Source organism: Anser anser, assembly GCF_964211835.1.
Source record: "Anser anser genome assembly, chromosome: 31".
NCBI lineage: Eukaryota > Metazoa > Chordata > Aves > Anseriformes > Anatidae > Anser > Anser anser.
The window spans coordinates 930,615-949,299 of NC_139752.1; the positions used below are offsets into that span (position 1 = coordinate 930,615).

Sequence of the window (18,685 nt, forward strand, 5' to 3'; positions counted from 1 at the left end):
CCATGGGAAATGGCTTGGAGCAGCCATTTGTCTGCCACGAGGATGTGAGGGCTAACGGAGCGTGCTGATGACCTGCCAGGTCTCTGAGACCTTAATATCGGGGGTAATATGGGGAAATCAAGCATGGGGAAATTAATGGGGCTGTGAACCAGGTGCATTTCTGCACCCACGGAGATGGCATCCGCACACTTTTGCTGTTTTCCATGCTTTTTGCACGCTGCCCAGGCACCAGATTTTAGCAAATCCAGCCCTGCCTCATCAATGCTTGCTTTTTCCCTGATGCATCTCGCACCGAGACCTCACAGCAGAAGACTTGGCCTCAAACCAAGCACGTGGGATTCACAAAGGACGGCTCCATCTGAGCCAAAAAAAAAATACCCAGAAACTCTCTCATAGATCAGTCAGCCGTGCTGAGCTCAGCTCCATGTCGTCCCCCATCAGCTGAGTATCTAGCAGCCCAAAAACACCTATCCATCCGGATTCCTCCCAAAAGAAATCAAGGTGAGAAGGTGCGAGTGTGCATAGCCAAGGGTGCTGGGCTCACCCTTCATCTCACCCCCGTGTGCTCCCCCATCAAGTTGCTCCCCATAGAGCTGCTCTGTGCTGCCACATCTGCTGCCAACAACTCGGCGGTGGGTGGCGGGATGTCTCCTGACTCTTCTTCAGTGATGGCAGATGGTTTAGCAAATGGTTGAAATACTGTTTTTTTTCTCGATTGCTCACTAGCTTTCACTTGCTTTGAGAAAAGCCGAGGCTGGTGGTGGCATCTGGGAATCACCTGCTAAGCACAAACACCCACGCATAACCCTAGAGATGTTCTGTTGCAAAAAAATAATAATAATAATAATAATAAATAAAAGCCCAAGTGGAGATTTAACGGGACTAAAAAACGGTTTTATTATTTTTAAAGATGAGTTTCAGTTGCTCCTGAACAGCCTAGCAGTTAGCAAACTGACTTTTGATGAGTAATTCCTTAAGAAAAGGAGGTGGAAAATCATGAGGTGTGCACACAGCAAACTCTTTTAGGGGAAATCAGAATTTCTGCCCAGGCTTTGTCCTGAAGATACCAATCAGAGAGGGGGTTTTATATGCATAGACCAAAAATAAGGGCTTTTCCACCCACTTTGCATGGCTCTGACTAAACCCAGCTTGAAATAAATCACTATGAATATTCAACACACTGTGGGAGTGCTGGGTCCTCGCCGCAGAGGGGCAGGAACCCAGGACAGAGTGGTGCAAGGATTTGGTGTTCAAACCTGTGCGATGGAACAAAGTTAGGTGAACCTGCCATGAACAAACGTGAAAGGTGAAAAAAAAAAATGGGAAAGAACACTTAAATAGGAGGAAAAAAAATCTTTAAAAACTTTAATTCTTAGTAAGGTAAAAATGTGCTTTTCCTCATCCTACCTGTTGACCCCTTCCCTAGCCAATGTTTTAGGGAATTCAGCTGTTCTTTACAAATATAGGAAGAAGAAAAGCAGCTGAAACTGCGGTCTGGGAAATCTGTATCCCTCAACCAAGGCAGGATTTTCTTACATCAACAGCATCGCTGGTGGAGCCCTCAGCTGCTTTTTTTGTGCTGATGTACAACCAAAGAGGAAGAGGCCAGGAGGTGGTGGCAGGTCTGGGTGCAATCCAGACCCCACAAATGTTACCTGAAGAAGAGCGGGTTCCTTTCCTTATGAAGTACTAGTGGTTTAAGGTTGGACTTTTAGGTCCTCACCAGCTCCGGATGGGCTGACCCCATTCTTGCACAACACTTTCTCCTCCACATGCAGTTTCTCGTGGCACACCTTTGCTTTGTAGGTCTTCCCACACACTGAGCACTTATAGGGAGCTTCTCCCATGTGGCTCCTCTGGTGAGTGAGGCACTTGGAGCCCTTCCCATAGTCAGGACATTTATAGGGTCTCTCCCCGCTGAGGGTCCGCTGGTGCTGCACGAGGTCGGAGCTACTACAGAAGCTCTTCCTGCAGTCCAGGCAGCTGTAGGGTCTCTCCCCGGTATGGATTCACCAACAAATAATAAGGCCGGTGCTCTGGGTGAAGCTCTTCCCACAGTCCAAGCAGAGATAAGGTTTCTCACACATAAGCAGCCTGCTGTGCTGGACAAGCACAGGGCTCTGGTTGAAGTTTTTCCTGCAGCTGAAGCACACATGTGGCCACTCTGACCAGTGGATCCGCTGGTGGGACATGAGGTTGGAGCTGTCATTGAAGCTATTCTCACACTCGGGACACTTGTAGGGCCGCTCACCTGTGTGCAGGTGCTGCTGGTGTTGGATCAGGTTGTTCCTCCAGTGGAAGGTTTTCCTGCAGTTGGCACTCTCACACGTCCGCCCTTCAGCACAGACATTTTTAAGGACATCGGTCTTCCTGGGATCCTCCAAAGTGTCTCCAGGAGCATCCAGCTCCTCCTGCCCTTGCCCAGGGCATGGCTCCACTTCTGCCTGCTCTTTTAGGGCCTCATCCTGCTTGGGATCCTGGCACGCAGCCCCTTCCTCCGTCCTCACGCTGGGGCCATTTGCTTCTGCCTGCTGGGAGTCAACTGGTTGGGGCTTCTCCTCTTTGTGGCCACCAGCACCTGTTGGTGGAGAACAGGAACGAGATGGGAGTTGGCCCACAGAAAATCAAGGGTCTCCACATCCCATTGACCTTCCCATCCCATTGGCCTTCCTACCCCATTGGCCTTCCTACCCCGTGCACCTTCCGATCCTATAGACCTTCCCCATCCCATTGACCTTCCCCACCCCACTGACCGCCTCCCACATTGAACTTCCCCCTCCATTGACCTTCCCATCCCATTGATATTTTCATCCCATTGGCCTTCTTATCCCATGCACCTTCCTATCCCACTGACCTTCCCTCCCATATTGGTCTGCCCATCCCATGCACCTTCCCCATCCCATTGATCTTCCTACATCTTTGACCTTCCCATCCCATGAACAGCTTTTACCCAATTCAACCCACAGAGGTTTGTCAAGGACAGACCCTGAGGGATCCTCAAGGGTTGGGGAACAGCACAAAGCTCCAGATGCCTCATGGTTACATGTGGGACCTTAGGAAAGCAGCTTGGGAACCATTTTCTGTGCGTGGCCTCATTCTCCCTCTTCCCACAATTCGTGACCATGATGCAGGAAAGGCTTATCCAGGGAAGGGAGAAATTTGGAGGAGAAAACACCGATTTTGAGTAAAGGACGGTTACCTAGTGAGGCCGTGGTCTCAGAGCTGTTCTGCTGGGTGTCCTGCAATGGAAATTTCAGCTTCTCAGCCTCTTCCCCGCTATGGACTCACTGATGCACGATGCAGCAGGAGCTCATGCTGAAACCCTTCCTGCACTCAGGGCACTTGTAGGGCCATTACCCCATGTGCAGGTGCTGGTTTCAGGTCCAGTTTCTCCTCCAGCTGAATGAGGGCCCACAGTCAGCACATCCATAAACCTTTTTCTGGGAGAAAACTGGTGTCTGGGGCTCAGTTTCCCTAATGCTGCCTGGGCTTCCCCCTTGGTTGACGCTTTCTCCCCATCCCTTCCCCTTTTCCCTGCTCTGGTTCTCCGAGGCTCCATCATGCCCCAGCTCCTCTCCATCACCCCATATCACCCCCATGCCTTGTCCCACCTTCTCCTGGACCTTCTCAGGATTTCTCTCTTCCTTCTTGCTCGTCCTCCCCATACCTTCAGGGACCCCACAGCCATGATGTGCATGCAACCCTGCTAAAACACCAAAGGAAGGTTTGGCCAAGCAGCCCTGTGCACCCAAGGTGCAGGATGAAGCGAGTGACGGAGGAGCTGCAACCTCAAACGAAACCCTTACAGGGGGAAAAGATGGGAAGGGGCTCAAAGACCTTGCTGGATCACCCCCCCACAAACACAAATTTATTGCTTAGGCCATATCCTTTCCCCAACCCCCCAGTCAAAATTAGACAGGGTGCTTCTAGGAAGTTACACTTCAGGGGGATTTGGTTCAGTTTCTTAGGAAAACAGGGAAGAAATCAGTGTGGGTTTGCATGAAGTTGCCCACCCCAAGCCCTGGGCTGCTTCCCCAAGCAATTCCCCAACCCCAGAGGCTGCAGCTCCTTCCCTCTGCACCCCCAAAAAGGGTCAGAGTGGTCCAGCTCCATCCCCATGCAGAGCCTGTGCTGCCCACGCTTCACAAGGAAACCCATCAGGATTTTATTAAGTGAAAAAAATAAAATCTAAACATAAAACAATGATAGTGAAAAGAAGAACATTCGACCCTTTGCTTGGTACCAAGAGGGTACAAAAATGGCATCCCCCTCCCGCCATGGAGCAAGAAAATCCCCCCCACTGCCTGAGATTTCAACAATTCCTCTATCACTGAATGCTTGAGCACTGCTCGTGAGCATTAAGCCCAGCCTGAAAATGAGGGGGGGGGGGGAGGAGAATTTGACTTGCAATCTGCTTTTTTTTTTTTTTTTGGCCCAGAAATGCCCAACAAGGTCGGCTTGATCAGACAATGAATGTGATCCTTCTGCTGCAGCTGTCTCACTGGGCGTCCCTGCCTCCTCTGTCTCACGTGGGAGGACCAGCGTGACTGCCAGCAACCCTGGGGAATAGCATCGCTGTTGCCAGGAGGACAGCTTTGATAAAGATTTCCAGCGTGCTGATCTCCCTGCAGGTCTCCCAGCCCTGCAAAGGCTTCGGGAGCCACACAGACCCGCTGCAAACAAGAGGAGACGCAGCAGGGAGGATGCTTTCTGAGGGGGACTCCCTGAGCTTTGCCTTTGGCCCCATTTCTCTGCTTCTGGGAGGCTTGGGGAAGAAGAACCCTGTCCCAAATGGTGCTGGAGCATCCCCCAAAGCTTGTCCTTATAGCAAATTCTCCTTGCAGAGCACAATCTGCTCCTCTCGCATCCTAATGCATGTGCATCCTCATGTGGGACATCAGGGAGATCTTGGTCCTGTAGCAATTCCCACACTTGGAGCACCTGTAGGGAGTTTCTCCCGTGTGGGTCCTCTCGTGCTTCAGGCATTTGGTGCTCATAGTGAAGCCCTTCCCACACTCATGGCACCTGTAGGGTCTCTCCCCGGTGTGGATCCGATAGTGAACGATAAGGTGTGAGGTGTTGGTGAAGCTCAGCCCGCACTCAGGGCATTTGTGGGGTCTCTCCCCAGTGTGGAGCTTCTTGTGCTGGTTGAGGTTGGAGCGGCGACTGAAGCACTTCCCACAGTCAGAGCAGAGATAGAATTTCTCGGGTTTGTGCACCAAGCTCTGCTTTCGGAGCTTGGTGCTGTCACCGAGTTTTATCCCGCTGTCGGGACACTTGCAGCACTTCTCCAGCTGGTGGGAAGCGAGGTCAGAGCTGTCATCAAAGCTTTTCCCACACTCGGGACACTTGTGGGGCTGCTCCACCACGTGCAGCTGCTGGTGTTGGCTCAGGCTGTTGCTACAGTCAAAGGTTTTCCTGCAGTTGGCACACTCGTACGTCCGCCCTTCAACACGGATACTTGGATGGCCGCCTGACTCCTTGGGATCCTCCAAAGTGCCTTCAGGAGCATCCAGCTCCTCCTGCCCTTGCCCAGGGCATGGCTCCACTTCTGCCTGCTCTTTTAGGGCCTCATCCTGCTTGGGATCCTGGCACGCAGCCCCTTCCTCCGTCCTCACGCTGGGGCCATTTGCTTCTGCCTGCTGGGAGTCAACTGGTTGGGGCTTCTCCTCTTTGTGGCCACCAGCACCTGTTGGTGGAGAACAGGAACGAGATGGGAGTTGGCCCACAGAAAATCAAGGGTCTCCACATCCCATTGACCTTCACATTCCATTAACCTTCCCGTCCCATTGACCTTACCCACCCCATTGACCTTCCCATCCCATTGACCTTCCCCCTCCATTGACCTTCCCATCCCACTGACCTTCTCATCCCATTCACCTTCCCATCCCACTGACCTTCCTATCCCATTGACTTTCCCATCCCACTGACCTTCCCATCCCATTGACTTTCCCATCCCATTGACCTTACCATCACATTCACCTTCCCACCCCATGCACCTACCCATGCCATTGATCTTCTCATCCCATTGAAATTCCCACCCCATTCACCTTCCCACCTCATGCACAGCCCCAGCTCAACCCACAGAGGTTCTCAAGGATAGACCCATTATGGGGAATGGAGCTTTGCTCATGGGTACGTGCGGGACCTTAGGATAACAGCATGGGAACCATTTTCTGTGCATGGTTCCATTCTCCCTCTTCCCACAATTCATGACCAGGATGCAGGAAAGGTTTATCCAGGGAAGGGAGAAATTTGGAGGAGAAAACACATATTTTGAGTAAAGGGTGGTTACCTGGTGAGGCCGTGGTCTCAGAGCTGCTCTGCTGGGTGTCCTGCAATGGAGAATCCTGATGGTCAACCTTCTCCACAAGATGGACCTTTTTATGCGCGTTACAGCGGAAGTTCTGGGTGAAACCCTTCCCGCACACAGGGCACTTGTAGGGTTTCTCACCCGTGTGCACCGTCTTGTGGCGGACAAGGTCGGAGCTCTTGCGGAAGCTCTTCCCGCAGTCCCGGCACTCGTAGGGCCTCTCACCTGTGTGGACGCGGCGGTGCATGATGAGGTATTGGTGGCGGGCGAAGCGCTTCCCGCAGTCGGGGCACACATAGGGCTTCTCTTCAGTGTGCACAGACTGGTGGGCGATGAGGTGGGAGCTCTGGATGAATTTCTTCCCGCAGCTCAGGCACTTGTAGGGCTTCTCTCCCCGGTGGAGCATCTCGTGGATGAGCAGCGGGGAGCTGTCGTTGAAGCCCTTCCCACACTCAGAGCACTTGTAGGGCCGCTCGCCCGTGTGCAGGCGCTGGTGACGGACCAAGTTATGCCTCCAGTTGAACGTTGTCCCGCACTCGTTGCATTTATATGCTCCCTTCCTGCGTTTGGCTTTCACCCGTGGCTTTCTTTCACCACCTGTGCTTCCCTGCTCGCCTTCTTGCAACCCCTGCCTGGCTTCGTGTCCTTCCCAGCTTTCTGAGCCTTCGCCGTGCCCCAGCTCCTCCTCATCATCTTCTATCACCACGATGTCTTCCCCCACCTGCACATGCACTGTGTGCCTCGCCTTCCCATTTTCCTTCTTGCTCATCCTTCCCATCCCTGCGGCAACAGAGAGAAGACCTTGATGCAGCCGTGCCCGCTCCTGCGACACACATCCTTCCAGGCGCTCACTGAATCCCTCCCCAAGCCTGCCATGCCACAGCTTCCCCCACCCCATCCCCTCCGTCCTCACCCCTCCACCCCCTTAAATTTTTTTTTTTTTTTAGGGGGGGGCTCAACCCACCTGCAAGGTGTGCTTCGCTCCACACCCGCCCCGACACGCCGTTCATGATGCAAACGCGTGGCGGAGGGGGGATGCATGAAACCAACCCGTTCCCAATGGGATGGGGGGTCAGGGAGTCCTGGAGGACCCCAACCCTGTTCCGCCACCCCCCTGCTTTGCACCCCCAGACCCCCTCTCCCCAGCTCTCCACCCTCCCCCGCTGCAGCCTCCGCTCGCCCTTGTCCCAGCCCCTTCCTGTGTCTCTGCACACCCAACCGGGCTGCAACTGGCCCCGAGCAGTGCTGCAGAGGGGGCTGCGGTCATGAGGGGGCTGCGGGGGGGCCGGGCATCCTCCCTGCTTTGCTTTATCCCATGCACAAAGCCAGGCGGGAGAGCAGCTCCAGGGGGGAGAATCCTTCAGTGTGCAGCCCCCATCGGGGCTTCCTGAAAATTTTGGTAAAGAAATGAATTTAAGTGACAGCTTGCATCTCACACGGGGTTTGCATTGGTGTCTGCAAATTGAATTTGCTGTTCGGGCTGGATTTCGTGATATTTTGCTTTTAAAAGAGGCTCACAAGGGATGTCAGGGCAAGGGGGGGTGATACCAAATTCCATGAAACCAAAAGCAAAATAACAGGAGGCCTCAATTGGAGAAGCCAAAATGTGGTTGGGCTTGTGGAAATTAAACCTTGAGTTCAGTTTATTGGGATGAAACAGGAGAAGAAATCCCCCTGGGTTTGCAGGTGAGGAAATGCTGGTACTGACAGAGATTTGCTCTCATGGAGATGTTCTTTAGGATAGCCAGAGCACGGGGTAAGGCTGGTTTCGAGCTGGGAATTTTGTCATCGTGATTTCTAAAGCTGGTTGACTTGTTCTTGGATGTTTTACCCAGAGATGGGCTTGGGTTGCACACCAGCATGGGGTGCACGGGTGGGATAAAGCAATTCCCTGACCCACAGGCTGCATCTCCTCCCCTTCCCTGGAAGGGCCAGAGTGGGTAATTGGCAAGGAAACTCATCAGGATTTTATTAAATATAAGAATACATAAGGCAGTTAAGGCAAAAATAAGAGAAAGAGGAAAAAAAAAAAAGAAGGAGGAAAAAGACAAAGAAATAATGTTCCCCTCTTTGCTCACTACAGAAGGTACAAAACCTGGCTTCTGCCGGGGAGCAAGAAGAAAATCCCCTAAATGCTTGAGATTTCACGAACTAACAGCGCCCATGAGGTTTAACCTCAGCCTGAAGCCAAGACAAGGAGAACATCACTGAAATCAGTCTTTCTGGCCCCAAAATGCCCAACGAGGTCACTAAGATGGGACTTGTGTTGGCTCCTCATCCTTGTCCTCATCCTCCTCCTCCTCCTCGTCCTCATCCTCATCTTCTGCCATTTCTTGTTCCACCTAGTCTTTGGGATTTCCCTTTCCCTTCTTGCTCGTCCTCCCCATAGCTGTGGGGATGAGAACCCTGCCTGCAGCTGTGCCCACTAAAAAGTTGGATTTGATGATCTTAGAGGTTTTTTCCGACCTAAAATTCTGTGATTCTGTGGAAATCCTGCAGGAGGGCTTGGCCATCCAGCTCCACATGGAGAAGGTGTGGGGTGGAGGGCCTGCCCCACACCTGGACCTCAAGCCCTGCTCCACCACCTGGTGTTGCTCCTGCATGGGCTCTCCCCTCCCCCCCCCCCCAAAAAAAAAAAAAAAAAACTCCTGGGGCTCAGCCCCACATTTGCTGCTTGATTTGGGACATCAGCATCCACTGAAAAAAGGGAGAAAGGGGGGAAAGGGGGGAAAAAGGAGTAAAATGGGGGGGCAAGGGAGAAAAATAGGGGGGAAGGGGAGGAAAGGAGGAAAAGAGAGGGAGAGAGGAGGGGAAATGGTGAATAGGATGGGAAAAGGGAAGGAAAAGGAGGAAAAGGAGGGGAAGGGGGAAAGGGAAGGGAAAGGGAAGGGAAAGGGAAGGAAAGAGGGGTGAAAAGGGGGAGAAGAGAGGAAAAGCGAAGGAAAAGGGGGGAACAAGGAGGGGAAAAGGAGGAAAAATGGGGGGAAACTGGGTAAAAAAGGAGGGGAAAGTGAGGGAAAAGGGGTAAAAGGGGAAAAGGAGGGGAAGGGGAGAAAGGAAAAAAGGTAAAAGGAGGGGAAAAGCAGAAGAAAGGGGGGAAAAGGTAGGGAAAAGGGTAAAAAAAATAGAGAGGGAAAGGGGGGAAAGAGGGGAAAAGGAGAGAAAAAGAGGGAAAAGGAAGGTAAGGGTGGAAAAGGGAAGGAAAAGGAGGGGAAAAGGGAGGAAAAGGGGAAAAAGAGGGGAAAAGGAGGGGAAAAGGGTGGGAAAAGGGAAAAAACGGAGGGAAAAGGGGGCAAAGGAAGGGACAAGGGGGGCGGAAGAAGGAAAAAGGGGGCAAAGGAGGGGAAAAAGGGGTAAAAGGGTGCGAAATGGGTTTGGGGTGGAGGGGGGCAACCCCTCTGCTTGCCCCCAGGGATGGGGGCTCCCCCCAGTCTCCACCACCCCCTCACCGGTCCCCGTCGTCCTCCGCCGCTCGCCCTTGTCCCAGCCCCTTCCTGTGCCCCCGCAGCAGCAACCGGGCTGCAACCGGCCCCGAGCAGCACTGCGGGCACGGGGGGGAGGGTACAGAGGGGGCCAGGCATCCTCCCCGCTTTGCTTTATCCCGTGCACAAAGATCCCTGGGGAGCATCCCTTGGGTGAGCATCCCAACAGCGCTTTCTCGCTTTTGGGTTAAGAAAGGGGGAAAACCGACCTCCGCGGAGCTTTTTTTTTTTTTTTTTTTTTTGGGGGGGGGGTGGGGGGAAGTGGGATCTTTGTAACGGAGGGATGCTCCAAATTTCTTGCGTGGAGCTGAACGTGGAATAAACAGAACTGCCATAATCAAAGAGCTTGGGAGACGTTTTTGGGATTTAAGGGGATCCTCCAGCAAGGTTTGTCTCCAGCATTTAGAGTTCAGAATTGGGAAGGGTTTGGATCGAGGTGGTCATTGGGGAGAAGGGAAAGACCCCCTAGACCCCATCCTCTCTCATTTAATGACATTGTGCAAACACCATCGGGCAATAGCTGAGCCATCCCCACGTTATCAGCACTCACAAACCAAATCCACATCAGCACGGGGCCGCCAGGAGAAAAATTCTGCAGCAAAACACGTGAAAGTGAATATTTGTGTCGAAACAGAGTGATGTTTTTTGCGCTGAGTGGAAAGAGGAGGACGCTATGTTGGAGGGAAGTGAGAGTGTCAAGCAGGACTTGGAGTAAAGCTGGGAAGTGAACAGTACATGAATCTGAAAGGCTGGATGGAAAATTATTTTCAGCATTATTTTATAGAGAAAATAAAATACAGAGTGCTTCTGTTTACTAGGCAGCGTTTCCTCCGTACACCCATTCTTCTCTGCACGGACCCTACGGAGATGCTGGGAGGGTCTTGGGTGTGATGGTCCCATGGGCAATGCAAGACCCCTGCCTCCCACCAAAGGCACCTAGGGCAATCTCCTACATGGCCACATCCATACTTAAGACCCAAAAACCCTCGTTCTACCCCAAGAAACACCTTCAAGGGGCATCAGCATCCCCCAGACATGTCCAAATTGCCCTCCTGAGGTCACCAGCCTCACAGGAGACCAAGGGGGGGGCACCACATCCCCGAAATTCCTCCCCCTTGGCGGTGGGACACCGTGACAGGTTGCCCAAGGAAGCCAATGGGTGGCCTCAATGCTGGAAGAGCTCAAGGTTGGACGGGGCTTTGAGCACAGAATCACACGAGATGTTGGGGTTGGAAGGCACCTCCATCTGCTCCCAGCTCAACCAGCATCAGGATGTCCACGTCCAGGTGGCCTGGAGCATCTCCAAGGTGGGAGACGCACCCGGAACAGCCTCATCATGTGAAAGGTGTGATCTTTAAGGGTCCTCCCAACCCACCCCATTCTATGACCCCACGATCCGTGGCACATCGTCCTCCCCACACACACCCTGCTCCTCACCACAGTACAGCACTCGTACAGCCGCTCTTCCTTGTGGGTGCGGAGGGGGGTGACCAGGTCGGAGAACTGGCCGAAGGTCCTCCCGCAATCCAGGCGCTTGTAGGGTCGTTCCCCGGTGTGGCTCCGCTGGTGTCACCTCAGGCTGTTTCTCCAACAGAAGGTCTTGCCGCACTCGGAGCATCAGTGTGGCTTCTGCTGGCTTCTTCTGCTTGGCTGGTGGCTTTGTGGGCATCCTCTGCACCGGCCTCCTGCCTCACCAGACTCCACTCTGGTGTATCAGTCTCCAAGTCCTCCTCTGGCGCTTGGTTGTGCTCCGCTTGGGTGCTCTGAGTGCCTGTTGGGAGAAACAAAGCCATCGCCCTGACTTGTGTGAGCAGAGCAGGATGGAGGATTGGACCTCCACGAGCAAAGGATTGAATCTCCATGAGCAAAGAATTGGGCCTCCATGGGCAAAGCATTGGACCTCCAGAAGAAAAGCACTGGACCTCCACGGGCAAAGGGCTGGACCTCCACAAATAAAGGATTGGGCCTCCACAAGCAAAGGATTGGGCCTCCACAAATAAAGGATTGGGCCTCCACAAGCAAAGGATTGGGCCTCCACGAGCAAAAGATTGGGTGACTGATCCACACCATGGTGTCACCCATTCCCTTGGTATCACCCATTCCCACAGTGTCACCCACCCCTTGGTGTCACCCAACCCATGGTGTCATTCTCCTTTGGTGTCCCCCACCCCTTGGTGTCAACCCATGATGTCACCTATCCCCTTGGTGTCATCCAATCCATGGTGTCACCCAACCCATGGTGTCACCCAACCTATGATGACAGTCTCCCTTGGTGTCCCCTACTTGATGTCCCCCCCCCCATGGTGTCACCCATCACCAAGCCTGCCTGGGCAGCTCCCAGACTCCCCCTGAATTGGGGGGGGGAGGAGCCCCGCCATTAACTAGGGGACACTGCCCAGACCCCCCCCCCAGTTACCAACAGGGAACTACCAAGTGCCCCCCAAATTCTAGCAGCAGCTACCCTGGACTCCCCCATTATTTCCAAATCTTGCCCAGACCCCCCCAAATAAAAACGGGGCACTGCCCAGACCACCCATTACCTATGGGGACCTATTTGGGACCCCCCCCCATTAACTATGGGGCACTGCCCAGCCCCCCCAATTACCTATGGGGGGTTATTTGGTACCCCCCGCATTAACTATGGGGCACTGCCCAGCCCCCTCATTACCTATGGGGTCCATCGGGGCCCCCCCATTACCTTCATTGCCCCCCCCGGCTCCACCCACCCGGTACCTGCAGGGAGCCCCGAGCCGCAGGCCCGCCCTCCCCCCCCGCGCCTCCCGGTTGGGCTCTCCCGGCCCCTTCCCGCGGCCGTGCAGGCGCGGCCGGTCTGCACCAAGGCGGCGGGGCCGGGGGGGGCCGGGGCTCCGCGCCCCCAGCGGGGGAGAGAAACGGAATAAGGAAATTAAATTATTAAATTAAATTATTGGTTATTTCTTTAAATTTAATTTTAGAAACATAGAAAAAAATAAAAAGAAGGAAATTCAGAAATAATAAAAGTAGTCAAAAAATAACTCCCCCAAATATTAAACGATGAAAAATATAAATGAAAAAAAAACGAAGATAAAACAAAAAGAAAAAGAAAAAGAAAAAAAATAAAAACCGAAAACAAAATGTAAAAACATAATAAAAATAAAAATTTTAAAAAATGTAAATTAAAACAAAATGTAAAAATAAAATAAAATAAATAAAATAATAAAAATAAAATAAAAATGAAAATTAAATCCCCCAAATTAAAAAAATAATAAGATGAAACACCCAAAATTAAAGAAATAACAAATTTAAAAGGCAAAGAGAAAACCACAAAAAAAAAATAAACAAATTATTTAAAAATAATAGTAAAGAAATTACCAAATAAAAAATTTAAAAGTGTTTTTAAAAAAAATCAAATGCAAATTAAACAAATAAACAGAACCCCCCGAAAATAAAGAAATAAGGAAATTAACCAAAATTAAAATTAAAATTTAATTTAATTAAAAGGCCTCCGGCCCCAGGGTCCCAATTTTGGCACTTTCTGGTTGACCAAAACCCCGGGTTTTGAGGCAATTCTGCCCCAAATGGACACAGAGCTGCGAGGGGGGGTGGGGGGGGGGTGAGAAAGGGAAGAAACGCCCCAAAAGCGGGTGAATTGTCCCCAAATTTTTATTTCCTTCTGAGGGATGAAATAGCTTCTCCTCTCCCACTCTTTGGGGTGAAAACAGCCCTTTTTTTGAGCGCTCAAAAATCCCCCGAATCCGGCCAAAATGGGAATTTGGGGGGGGGGGGGGGGGTCCCCGAGTTCCATCCAGCAGGATGGGTGCTGAGCGCGGGGTGCCCCAGGATGGGAGCTGCGCACCCTGCACAGCACCCAGCAGGATGGGTGCCCAACAGCACCGCCCCCCCCCCCCCCCCGCGGCTGCACCCGGCCACATCCTGCACCCACAGCCAGGACTGGGGGAAGGTGGGTGCCCCCCCCCCAAGTGTGGGGCCAGCAGGGTTCAGCTCCCCGGCTGCGTCATCCCGTGGGCAGGATGTGCCCCCCCCCCCCGGGTTAATGGGGATGAGCGCGTGTGTCAGGGACAGCAGGGGGGGGGGGAATGTGTGGGGATTGGGAGCTGGGCACGTGTGCAAGGAGCTGGGTGGGTGTGCAAGGAGCTGGGTGAGTGTGCTAGGCCCTGAGTACGTGTGCAAGGGGCTGGGTGAGTGTGCTAGGCCCTGAGTACATGTGCAAGGCCCTGCATATGAGTGCAAGGAGCTGGGTGAGATTGCAAGGTGCTGAGTGCTTGTGCAAGGGGCTGGGTGAGTGTGCAAGGAGCTGGGAGAGTGTGCAAGGCCCTGAGTACCTGTGCAAGGAGGTGGGTGTGTGTGCAAGGTGCTGAGTACGTGTGCAAGGAGCTGGGCAGGTGTGCAAGGCGCTGAGAGCGTGTGCAGGGAATCATGGGCCAAGGACTTGTGCAAGGAGGTGGGGTGCGTGCACCTCAGCGCGTGTGCAAGGAACGCGTGACACACGCCCGCACCCGCGTGACCCCGCGCACACGTGGCCGTGGCACACGCATGTGACCGCGCACAGCCCCACGGCGCCACGGCCCCACGAGCACACCCAGCGCCCCCCCCCTCACACCCCCGCAACCCCCCCACGCACACCCCCACCCCCACCCCCAACCCCCCCCTCCTCGGACGCCCCCAAACGCAGCCCCCGACACCCCACGCAGCCCCCCCAAACCCCCCCCCCACCCCACCCCCCCACGCAACCCCACGGACACGCAGCCCCCCCCCCCCCAGCCCCCATCCCCACGAAGCCCCCCCAAAACGCCCCCCCCCCGCTCCGCCTCCGGCCGCTGCTGCGGCTGCCGGGGGGGGGCTTGGGGGGGCGGGGGGGGGTCCGGTGTCCTCCCCCCCCCCGGACCCCTCGGCCCCGCCCCCCCGCAGGCTCCGCCCCCCTCCCGCCCCCGCCCACCTGGGCCCCCCCCGGGCACCGCCCCCGCGCCGCCGGGAGCCGCGGCAGCCCCGCTCCTGCCCCGGCCTCCGGGGGGGCTCCTCCGGCCCCCCGTGACCCCCCCCCCCCACCCTCGAGCCAAGCTCCCGGACCCCCTCCCCCGGCCCCCCCCCGCGATTCCGGACCGCCCCCACCCAGAAAATCTCCGGACCCTCCCCAAATTGCCGCTCCCCTCCCCTAAATCCCCCCCCCCCAATTTAACCCCCCCCCTCCAAATTCGCACCCCCCTCCCCAAATTTTCACCCCTCCAATTTCAGGCGCCCCCCCCCCCCAAATTCCCAAACCCCCCAAATTCGCACCCCCCACCCGAATTTCCCCCCCCCATTTCCAACCCCCCAAATTCCCCCGCCCCAAATTCCCCCCCTCCCCAAATCCCCCACCCCAATTTCCCCCCCCCCAAATTTTCGCCACCCCCTCCCCAAATCTCTCGACCCCCCCAAAACCTCCCGCCCCCCCCACCCCAATTTCCGTGCCTCCCCCCCCCTCCCCCCCCATACCTTGCACAGGCTCCGCTCCGGCTCCGCCAGCCCGGACGACCCAGGTAAGGCCATGGGAGGGGGTAAAAAAGGGGGGGGGGGGGCACGGGGGGGCTCCCCGCATTACACACACCCCAATTCCCCCCCCCTCAAAAAAACCCTTTGTAAGCGAAGCCCCCCAGGCTGGGATCCCCCCCCCCCCCCCGCCTTCCTGGAGCCTTGCACCCCATTGTGTGCTGCCCCCCCTCCAATCCAGCTTGGACACCCCCCCCTTCCTGTGCCCCCCCCAAACCGGGACCCCCCCCCCCCCCAATAAACTCTCACCTATTCTGCGGCCTCTGACCCCCCTCCAGGCCTGGGACCCCCTCCCTGTATCCAAGCCCCCCCGGTATATCCAGGACCCCCCCCCATTTTCAGGACCCCCTCCCTTTATTCAGCCCCCCCCCATCCAACTCCCTCCCACATCCAGGGACCCCCCCTATTTTTAAAGAGCCCCCCTTTTTCAGGGACCCCCCCCGACATCCAGGGACCCTCCCCCTCTATTTCAGAGACCCCCCCCCTATTTCCAGAGCCCCCTCCCTTTTCCAGGCCCCCCCCATTTTCAGGACCCCCCCCCTTTTTCGAAGACCCCCCCGCTTCTATTTTCAGCCCCCCCCCATATTCAGCCCCCCCATCCAGGACCCCCGCCATTTTCATAGACCTCCCCCCCAATTTTAGCCCCCCCTATCCCAGGACCCCCCCCACCCGGGGGGGGGGGGACGACAATAAAGGGGGGGGTGACCGAGGGTCCGGGGAGGGGGGGCCTGCAGGGCCTGAGCTCAGCAGTATCCAAGCAACTGGCTTAGTTAGCGTCAGCCCTCATTAGTGCCCGGCTTAATTACCCCAGGGCCTAGCGATGCTGCTGGGGGGGGGGACGGGACGCTCAGGGGAAGCCCCCCCCCCCCCCCTCAGGCATCACACCCCCAGCTTCAGGGCAGGCTCCTTTGTGCAGGCCGGGCGTGCAAAGCGGGCGTGCAAGCGGGGCGGTTGCCCGGGTGGGGCTTGCACCGCACTGCACGCAGGGAGGAGCCGGTGCGGGTGCAGCTTGCACAGGCGCGTGCACGTGGAGGCGGGGTACGACCTGCGTGTGCAAGCGGGGTGTGGTGCGCAGGGTGTGTGTGCAAGCGGGGTGTGGTGTGCACTGTGTGTGTGCAAACGGGGTGTGGTGTGCACCTTGCATGTGCAAGTGAGGTATAGCTTGCACTGACCGTGCATTAATGGGGTGCAGCTTGCACAGTGCATGTGCAAGAGGGGTGCAGCTTGCACTATGCATGTGCAAGTGGGGTACAGCTTGCACAGTGCATGTGCACGTGGGGTGCAGCTTGCACCATGCTTGTACAAAGGGGGTGCATCTTGCACCATGCATGTGCAAGCAGGGTGCACCTTGCACTCTGCATGTGCAAAGGGGGTGCACCTTGCACTCTGCACGTGCAAGTGGGGTGCAGCTTGCACTTTGCATACATAAGCAGGGTGCAGTTTGCACTTTGCACATGCACACAGGGTGCAGCTTGCACTTCCCACGTACAAAGAGGCTGCAGCTTGCACCATGCACAGGCAGGCTGCAGTTTGCACTTTGCACGTGCACCTCTAGGATTTGTGGGGTGCACCAGCAGCCCTTGGGGACCTATAGGGCCACGTGTATGGGTACCTATAGGTTGGGGAGAGCCTGCGTGTGCCGTAGGCTCTCCGTAGGGGATGCTGCGTGTGGCTGCAGCCCTTATAGAGCCCCGGGGCATGCTCTATAGGGGCTCAGCGCGTGCGTGCCCCGGGGCGGCGCTCTACAGGGGACGCTGCGCTTGTGCGTGCGCACGCGCGCAGCAGGGCGTGCTCCATAGGGGACGATCTGTTTTGTCTGCGGGCATGTGCGGCGTGGTGTGCCCTATAGGGGATGCTCTCTGCATAGGGGACGCGGGGCACATGGGGCGTGCTCTGTTGTAGGGTATATAACCTGTAGGGGACACGGGGCGTGTAGGGTGTGATTTGTAGTTGAGGTACTTTATATAGGGGATACAAAGGCTTATGGGGAGCGCTCTCTAGGGGATGCAGGGCACGTGGGGTGTGCTCTATAGGGGGTGTGCTCTATAGGGGGTGTGCTCTATAGGGGGTGTGCTCTATAAGGGATGCAGGGCATGTGGGGATGCTGTAGAGGGGATGTAATATATAGGGGTTGTAGAGCACAAGGGGCATAATTTATAGGGGATGCAGGGCATGCAAGGTGTAATCTATAGGGTGGCACTGTATATAGGGGATGCAGGGCATGTGGGGCATAATTTATAGGGGATGAAGGGCGGGTGGGACATACCCTATATAGGGGATGTTACCCTATAGGGGATGTACCCTACATAAGGGTCTCAAGGCAGGGGGGGAGTGCTCTACAGGGGCTGCGGAATGTGTGGGGCAGGCTCTATAGGGGCTGTCCTCGCAGGTGACAGCAGCGGTGACGTCCCCACCGGTGGCCAGCATGGAGGGGACGGGATGGATCCTGCCCCACGGCAGGGTAAGGGGCCCGAGCGGCCGACCTGGGGGGAGGTGGGGGACACGGATGCCCACGGTGTCCCCACGTGCCCCCCTATATCCCCCTATATCCCCCCCCCGGCCCCATATGTGCCCCCTAAGTGTGGGGCCACTGCCCCTGCAGGTGCTGCTGGTGCTGCTGGCGCTGAGTGCGGCGCGCAGCCAGGCGGCTGTACGCGTCAACCTGACTGAAGGTAGGTGGGAGGCCAACGTGTCCTCTGCTGCGTCCTCCACCGCTGCGTCCTCCACTGCCTCCATCACGTCTCCAGCATGTCCCCGCCGTATTCCCAACAATCCCCGTGGTGTGCCCACCACATCCTCTACCACGTGCCCATGGTGTCCTCCGCCACGTCCTCTACCACGTCCTCCACCACATCCCCATGGTGTCCTCTACCACGTCCTCCACAGTGTCCCTACAATGTCCCCAGTAACCTCCATGGTGTCCCCCACCGGGTCTTCAACCACATCCTCCAATGTGTCCTCCTCCACGTCCCCACCACGTCCTCCACCACATCCCGACCGTGTCTTCCTTTGCTGTGTCCTCTGCCGTGTCCTCCACCCTGTCCTCCTCCATATCCCAACCACGTCCTCCTCCACCGCGTCCTCCAGCACATCACAACCATGTCCTCTTCTACCATGTCCTCCACCATGTCCCCCACTACATCCCCACCGCGTCCTCCACCATGTCCTCCAGTACGTCCCTACCACATCCTCCACCACATCCTCCGCTACATCCCTACCATGTCCTCCTCCACCACGTCCTCCACCATGTCCTCCAGCATATCCCCACCATGTCGTCCTCTACCATGTCCTCCAGTACTTCCCTACCATGTCCACTTCTACCACGTCCTCCAGCACATCCCCATCATGTCCTCCACTGTGTCCT

At 55.7% G+C, this 18,685-nt stretch overlaps 1 protein-coding gene across 1 annotated transcript; it reads right to left on the reverse strand.

The window, feature by feature from the left end:
- Window positions 1-876: 876 nt before the first annotated feature.
- LOC310888165 (uncharacterized protein) lies at window positions 877-7,499 on the reverse strand. Its single transcript, XM_083814612.1, has 4 exons — window positions 7,278-7,499; window positions 6,296-7,093; window positions 3,200-5,689; window positions 877-2,578 (listed from the first exon to the last, which is right to left on the reverse strand). The coding sequence occupies exons 1-3, from the start codon at window positions 7,321-7,323 to the stop codon at window positions 4,869-4,871; spliced, it is 1,665 nt and encodes a 554-aa protein (XP_083670738.1). The 5' UTR covers window positions 7,324-7,499; the 3' UTR covers window positions 877-2,578; window positions 3,200-4,868.
- Between the last annotated feature and the right edge of the window lie 11,186 nt (window positions 7,500-18,685).